This window comes from Mesitornis unicolor, unplaced genomic scaffold (assembly GCF_000695765.1).
Source record: "Mesitornis unicolor isolate BGI_N332 unplaced genomic scaffold, ASM69576v1 scaffold49243, whole genome shotgun sequence".
Lineage (NCBI taxonomy): Eukaryota > Metazoa > Chordata > Aves > Mesitornithiformes > Mesitornithidae > Mesitornis > Mesitornis unicolor.
In genome coordinates, this window is record NW_010173534.1 from 2222 (window position 1) to 10298 (window position 8077).

At 40.6% G+C, this 8077-nt stretch overlaps 1 protein-coding gene across 1 annotated transcript; it reads right to left on the minus strand.

Moving 5' to 3' along the window:
* Window positions 1-345: 345 nt before the first annotated feature.
* On the minus strand, window positions 346-8018 carry ECHDC3 (enoyl CoA hydratase domain containing 3; the record flags this gene model as incomplete). Its single annotated transcript, XM_010180753.1, has 4 exons — window positions 346-850; window positions 2363-2563; window positions 5435-5532; window positions 7866-8018. Coding segments are annotated over 4 exons (782 nt in total), but the record flags the coding sequence as incomplete, so codon positions are not given.
* Between the last annotated feature and the right edge of the window lie 59 nt (window positions 8019-8077).

Consider the following 8077-nt stretch of genomic DNA (forward strand, 5'->3'; position numbering starts at 1 on the left):
ACAAGGGGCAGTGGCCAAAAAACTGCTGTTTCAAGGCTAAGACTGGACATTCATAGTAATTTTTTTTCACCAGAAGGACTGTTATAGGCTTCTGTCTGTAACATATGAACAATATATGAATCCAGTATGATATGTAATACCATAATCTCTGGGAGGTGTCCAAGCCCTTTAATTCTCTAATAATAACAATAAATGGAAATTCTCATCCAGAACTAAGGGGACAGGTACTGCACAGGGTGATCTGAGCTCTCTCCCAGTTCCTGTGATTCCCTAAGTAACCTCAAATATACTAAATTGATTTTTGCAGCAGAGTTCTTTCTAAAACCATAGATTAAATTAATTGCTAAAAAAAAAGGTTTGATTTTTCTTAACATTTATTATGTACTTAGAATAAATTTATTGTGGCTTTGGCATACATAAGAAGAGAAATTTCACTTTCAGTAAGAACAAAAATATAGTTCCCAAAGGCAACTGCGTGAAGAATCATAAAGCACAGCTAAGGTTAGCTCAGAAACACGATTCATTTCTTCTTATCCTGAGAGTGTGACCAGACAGGCTTACGTTTCTGAATAAAGGCTTCAATACCTTCCTGCCCATCTCTCAAAGTCAAATTGTCTGCCATGACCTGAGTGGTCATTTTGTAAGCAGTATCAAGGTCCTGAGTCATCTGTCTGTAAAAGGTGGCTTTCCCCAGTGCCAGGACAGATTTGCTGCTTTCGCATATCTTGTGAGAGATTTTCATGGTCTCTTCTTCCAGCTTGTCTTCTGGTACCACCTTGCTGACAAGCCCGTGCATTAATGCTTCTTGGGCAGAAAGAGGCTCACCCGTGAAAAGCATCTCTAATGCCACCTGAACAAGAAAAAAGATTGAATTAAGTCAATTAATTCAACTGCTTTATTGCTTTGGTTTGTTTGGGGGATTTCAGCCTCTCCCGTCAAATAGAAGTTATTCTTTTGACACATGTAAAATTTAAATCTTTTGGCCTCTTAAACTGCCAAGGAAGGGTTAAGAGGTTTCAGCAAAGCTGTCCTTTTTTCTAGCTGTTTGCAGCTGTCCTAGGCTGACATCTTGGAGTTTCTTTTCAAAAGCCCAGAACCTCTGGTGATTGCAGTAGGAATTGAGAAAGATGTGGATGGTCCAAAATGTCAAATGACTGAACTTGGTATTTTAAGCAGGGTCTATAATGATGAATTAAGACTTACTATGTCAATGTGTAGTTTTTGAAAATACCTGCCTTAGTTTAAGGTTGGTCAGGGGTTTTTAAATATGTCCTTCTTACAGCAACATCTATTTCAGTCTCCTGCTGCTTCCTGCATCTTCTACTTGAGGTTTCCAATTTTAAAATCCCCTAAATGCTCAGTGACTATTCAATGTTATATATCAGTAAGATTTTTTTTCTATGACTTCTGAAGCAATTGGGCGATGACCCGAATCCTAAGAGCTGACTGTCGTCATTGGTATCTTTGCTATGGTAGCTACAAACAATGGCAACTTTTCATTTGATAAAAGGTAAAATCAATAATCCTGAGAACTGTAGGGAATGTCCTTGCTACTTTGAAAAGCGGCACAGAGAAAAATATATCCCACACATTCCTAGAAATACTAATTCAGAAATAGTTATAACTGTACGCTAGAGCGCACTTGGGAAAAAAACCCAAAACCCACAGACAGACTACGATTGAACATGATGGCTTCAGAGACAGGAAGTTTAAAGTTGCAGCTTTTATCCAGCAATTGGACTTGTGCAGTTAAGTCCTTGCATCTCAGCAGAGCCCTGCTGGGTTTGGAGAGTCTGTCTGCGTGAATCCAACTGGACTGGAACTTAAAATTTCATTTCTCAGTTATGGAAGCTTTACAGATCGTACTATTGTTTATATGGTGATAGATGCGTAGCCACAATCAGTAGAAAATAGGGCAGGAAGAAAGTCTAGGAGGGTTTTAGATGCTATTTAAAGCATCTTGATCTACACCCAGGCAGATCATGCTGGCAGCGAAATGTCACAGCCTGGCAAGAATTGATACCTCAGAGAGATTTATATCCTGAACTTGCAGGGGTTTCCTCATCAGGGGAGAACATCACTGTGTAAAGCACAGGGCTGTCTGCTGGGAAGGAAGGGGATCGCTGAGCCAGTGTGAGCTCATGCTGGCTGCAACTGCATCTGTTCGAAGCTGCTTTCCCTAAACAGAGTTCATCCCTTTATTATTTTTCCCAGTCCAAAGAGTTATGAAGATGTCTTTTGCAATGAAGTATTTTGAATGTTGTACTGCATGGAAATGAAGTCTGGGCAATGGAACTAAAAGTCATTAAATGGGAACCTATTTATTGCAAAATTACAAAGAGTAACTGGGAAGGAAGCCTACCTTTCTTGGAAGGGATCTGCCCAAGGCCACAGCTGGTGTGGAGCAAAACAGTCCAATATTTACTCCAGGAGTAGCAAATTGAGATTTCTCACTTGCCACCGCGATGTCACAGCTCGCCACAAGCTGACAGCCTGCTGCTGTAGCCAAGCCATTTACTTTGGCAATCACTGGTACTGGAAGTTTCTGGATTAAAGTCATAACCTGCATGCATGAAAGAAAGTGGTCAGTTAGTCCCTGAAATTTAAGCAGTGGCTGTTCTAAAACTTGCGATTGCTTCACACACCCGATGTGTGCGTTTTTCAGCTTTACTAACTGGAGTTTAGTGAAAGATGTAAGCTCTCTGCAAAACCTGTTTTAATGCACAGGACCACTGCTGCTCCAGTAGCTGCTCAGCTGTGTTTATGTAGCATGAGTTGGTCCAGCTAACTCCAGTGGAAATGGAAAACACAAGAATGAAAGGCAGAAACACTTGTTACCAGATCTGCATGGAGCTTGGGTGCCTCTGCATTGCAGGTCTGGTGATCCTGGTTGTGGGGAGATCCGAGACACACCATCCCCACCTTCATTTGCCCCATAATGGAAAACTGACTCAGTAAGAATCTCTGTCCCACAGCTACTGCTGGTGTCTGCGTGACCTCGAGCCTGGGTTGATCTCACCCAAACACAATCATTAGATGTGTTTCTAGGCTTACTCTGCATTCCAGGGACGGAATTACCTGTCAGGAAACTATTTTTCCTACTTGCAGAAAACACACTCATCCTCTCATTCTCTCCCTCTCAGATAACTGAAGGTTGGACATACAACTTCAGATAGCTGAAGTTAAGAAAGATGAATTTGCCTTAACTTTTCTAACTCAGGTTCTCCTTCTATAGAGTGGAAATAAGCAAACTCACCTAATTTTAATGCCTGAAGACAGAAAATGCTACTGAAATGATTATAGTCATTGTCTGGATTTAAAAAAATAAAATCTCTTATTAGCACAATGTAGCAAGGTAACAAATTCTCATTTGCTACTTCAATTTCTCCAGTAGATGGAGTCTAGCAAATTTTATGTTGCGTAGGTAAAATGACCTACATTCAGTTTTGAATTTGATCAGTCTTTGTCTCCATTCTTCTATCTTTGTTTAAAAACAATTTTTCAGTGGATCGTAAAAAACAGACAACAAAAAGGTAACAATACACGCACATGTGCAGACAAACAACTACAGAATACTCTCATGGTTATCAAAATTTGAAGTCAACTGCTTTTCAAAAAAACCCAACTTAGGATTTTGTTTTAAAAGCCTCTGGAAAAGTGATATTCCCAGCTGTCCCGAACTTGTATCTGGAGAGTACTTAGTTCTGGTTATACTGCATTAAATCCTAGCGCTAACATTGTTACACACATGGGGAAACAGAAGTGTAACAGCTGAGAGGATCTGCTTAAGATTACCAGTCATAGACGTAGAAGCCATTTTAGAGATTAGTTAGAAGCCAAAATAAAGCCTTAATTATTTTTTCTATTTCTGTTTGCCTGTGATGTGCCATTATTATTTAACAGTAAGACCTTCTTCCTCCATAGAGTTAACAGTGAGTTGTGATTTATGAGAAAGCCCTTTAGGATACTCAGGTAGACAGTTCAAAGCACTTATCACAACCACGAACATCAGAAAAGGGATCACTTCAAGTGTCATTTCATCTCTCATATTTAATTTCTTCCTGAACTTGCTTTGCCAGTTTCACAGAAACATTTGGCTTGGCAGTGACCTCTTGAGATCATTGAGGCCAAGCCCCTGCTCAAGCAAACTCGGGTGGAGCAGATTGTCCAGGACTGCGTCCAGTTGGGTTCTGAATATTGCCCTATCTCTGAATTTCATGGACTCAGGAATATTCATCTGAAATTGGTACACCATTTTTTATTTGTAATAATGCTCCCTTACTAAACTTACTATACAGTAGGGTGCTATTCTCACACAGAAGCTAGGCTTGCTTTTAATGCTAAATGCTGACATGATGTTATTTTTTGCTACACCTCTTTATTAATCAAAGTTAAGCTTGCTACACTACTCATTAATCTTGAATATAGCCACAGTGCTAGATATACATCCAGGACAATTTAAATTCTTCTGCTCCTTAGCTGAGAAATTGACCTACTCTTTGAAATCATGCTATATGAAATAAGTTTCAGATTTTTTCTGCTTGATCTTTCCTATTCTGCAACCTGGAAGCTGCATGGCTCAATTTTCCACTGACAACATACGGCTCTTCTGCCCTGCAACTGCAAAATTAATATTAAACTACTGGCTGCTAAACTACTGGACCTTGACTCCTGTCTGGTGAAGGGACTGACCTGTCACTCCGTCATATTTGTGCTTACCTCTTTGTGATCAGCACACCAAGATGAAATCCAGGCAAAGCTGCGAGGATGATTGCTGCATATTACACTGAAGGCCCTTCAGTGGTAACTTCCACACATGGCTTTTACAGAATTTGTTAAATAAGGGCTTGACAACGTGCATAGACATCATTATTCATGGAGGAACTAGAACACATTTTTCAAATGACTTTCTGTGGTTGCACGGAGCAGGATTAGGGGTCAAATTCACTTTAACTTCCTGACCTCCAGGTCTGTGTCTCTGTAACAAGAACTGGGCAACCAGTGACTCAAGAGATGTATTCAGATCTTACTTTCACATTGTCTGCTTGATGTTTAAGCTGGTCTTGAGTTATTGGCTAGATGCTGGGAAAGAACATTTGCTCCCAAGTGATTTGAGGGTGGTTATCCCTATATTTCTAGGAAAGACATTGCCCAAATACTCAGCTGCAAGGAACACGCCATGACTGTACCCATGGCAGAAGACATGCACATTGGCATTCTAGCTCTTTTATTTGCATGTAGAGAAATCCAAGGAAAACACAATTTCACCAGGATCAGGTATTAAAATGGCAAAGCAGCAAAAAGCAACAGATCTGGAGCAACAGCCTGTGCTTTAGTTAGCAGATGAGCAATGCTGTCTCTCCTTAAACCAATACTATTGGTTTAATATCATTAATACCAGGCAAAGGGATGGCACTTAAGAAGAACTGCTTACCTCTGCACATATTTCAAATACTTGGGAATGATGCTTCACATCATCTTCACTTGACAGTTCCTTTAAATCGTGGCCAGAACAAAATACAGGTCCTTCAGCTGAAAAACATTTCAGGAAAAGTCAGTCTGAATTCATCAAGAAACCAGGGGTATCATCGTATCAGTGCCCAGGGAAAGGTATGTCAGTGGTCAAAAAGGAGTTCGGGGAGGGATTTTTACACACAGTTCTGAAATATTGCCTCTGAGGTTTTGTAACAACTTTAAATTGACACAATGCAACATTTAACCATGGTATGACCCATACACATTTTTAAAGGCCTGGTTTTACTTCCATTCCAAGTTAACTCAGTTAAAAATACAGCACTTTGCACATCTGAGTCCAGTTTCTTATAAGGATACTAAGAAACAGCCCGTTGGTACAATGTAAACTAGTGAGCTGGAGCAAGGATAGAGTGCTCTTCTCTCAGACTAACAGACAAGAGTAAGCCCCTGCTGACCGAACCCAGCATTAATAATTAACTTCTGTTAAATAAGCATCAAGATTTTTGTGTCATGGTGTTCAAGGCCATAATGGAAGAAGAGAAGCGAAGCGAAGCGAAGCGAAGAGAGAAGAGAGAAGAGAGAAGAGAAGAGAAGAGAGAGAGAAGAGAGAAGAGAGAAGAGAGAAGAGAGAAGAGAGAAGAGAGAAGAGAGAAGAAGAGAAGAGAAGAGAAGAGAAGAGAAGAGAAGAGAAGAGAAGAGAAGAGAAGAGAAGAGAAAAAAAGAAAAGAGGTTGTTCTGTTAGAGGAGAACCAGAAGGGTTGTTGAAACATCTCTTCCTCCACTGCTAAAACTGTCATCTAGAGAATCCCAAAAAGCACATCCAGGGCTTGGGCACAAATGAGCAGGTTTCTGTGGACCTGCATCTTGGATTTGCTTGCCTCCAGTGGCAGCTAAGATCAAAACTCCTTTTACGGGTACACTTATGTTTACAACAGTTTTCCTCTGTCATGAGGGTATCTGCCATAAGAATAAACCAATCTGATGCTTTTGAATCCTTCAGAGCTTCTCAAGTATTTCTATGGAAGTGACCTTTCCTGCTACAACTGTGCAGACACAACCTTACCTACGCATCTGTTTCTTATGGACCAGATTATTGTGGCACAGTCTATCCAGAAATAACCGCACAGTTAACATCAGTAGCTCATGGCACCAGCAATACATATCTGGAAATGAAACACTTCTGCATTTGTGCCTCATTGAAGAAGAATCCACTGTGAAGTCTGTATTAAAGACTCAAAGCATTTATTTTGCTGAGATTTCTTCTTTTGCATTCCATTCAGCAACAGAATTTGAAATCAACAGGAGTGTGATCAAAACAAAAACCCAAATGAAACCACGCTCACAAGGCCACTGTACTCCCAAAAAAGAACCCGAAATGTTTCACAAAATTTGTAACTGCTGACTGTATAGCTGAAGTCACCGCTGTGAAGTTAGCTTACTTCCACTCTCATGTGTGTGTCCACCAACACACAGTGCTATGTACAGGAAACTGCAGCATCCTAAATTAATACACCTCTTTCTCCAAGATGTTTGGAAGGGGAGCAGGGGAAGATTATCTTAAAACAGAGGAAAAAAAAACCTGCTTAAGAACAGCTCAAGTTTCATTACCTTTAAGAACTCTACAGGTTAATACCTAAGTGGAAGAACTGCAGAAGGCTCTGGGAGATAACGTTTCACATCTGCAGGTTATGGGTGACTGCAGTGTTGTTATTATGGTCTCTCCTTCATCGGAGAGTTTTAAAACCAGTTTTGACAAACAAGTAGCAAAGATAACGTGGCTGATCCTGGCTTAGAGCAGGGAAACAGAGCACACGATTTGAAGAAACCTTGAAGAAATCTATAGCTGGCACCAAAGGCAACAAGTGTCACACCAGCTCAGCCCATTCCTGCACAAAATCCCTATTATTTCTTTAGTTTGCTAACAATTAGAACATGGCTTTTGTTCTGTTTAAAGTATTCTTTAGATACAGTTTTAAAACCAATTATTTAATCTACTGATTGTTTTAAGAAAAGGAAAAAGCTCACCGACTCTGTAAACACACTGCATAACCTAAATACTGACAGTTTGAAACATGTTTCTACAGTGTTTCTTCTCAGACATGACAACAACCAACAAAAATATGACAAAACCCAAGTCAATTGTTAATGCCGTGTTAAAAAATGCGGAATTAAGTACGTGTGAGTGGGAACCGGAATAACTGTAAAAGAATAGCAGAGAGCAGGGTCTGAAGGGTGAAGGCATGCGTAGGGTACGGGAAACAACACACAAGTCCCTTCCTGTCCCATTTTCCGTAATTCTGTGAGAGATCTCGGTTTAAACTCCAGATTATCCCGTTGCTTCTCCTTCCTTTGCTTCCCCCCCTTCTGTCGACCTTCAATGGCGGCAGTACCTGAAATGATGATAACGCGGAGGTCTTTACTTTTCACGTCGTGCAGCAGGTCCTCCCTGAGGGACTGCAGCATGGAGAAGGACAGGGCGTTCCTTTTCCTCGGGTTGTTCAAGATGATGTTTCTGTAAAAGCCAATACATGCAGAGAGGGTTACTGTAAAAAAATAATAAACGCACTCAGAGCCTGTGGGACGGGACAGCAGCGCTGTCTCA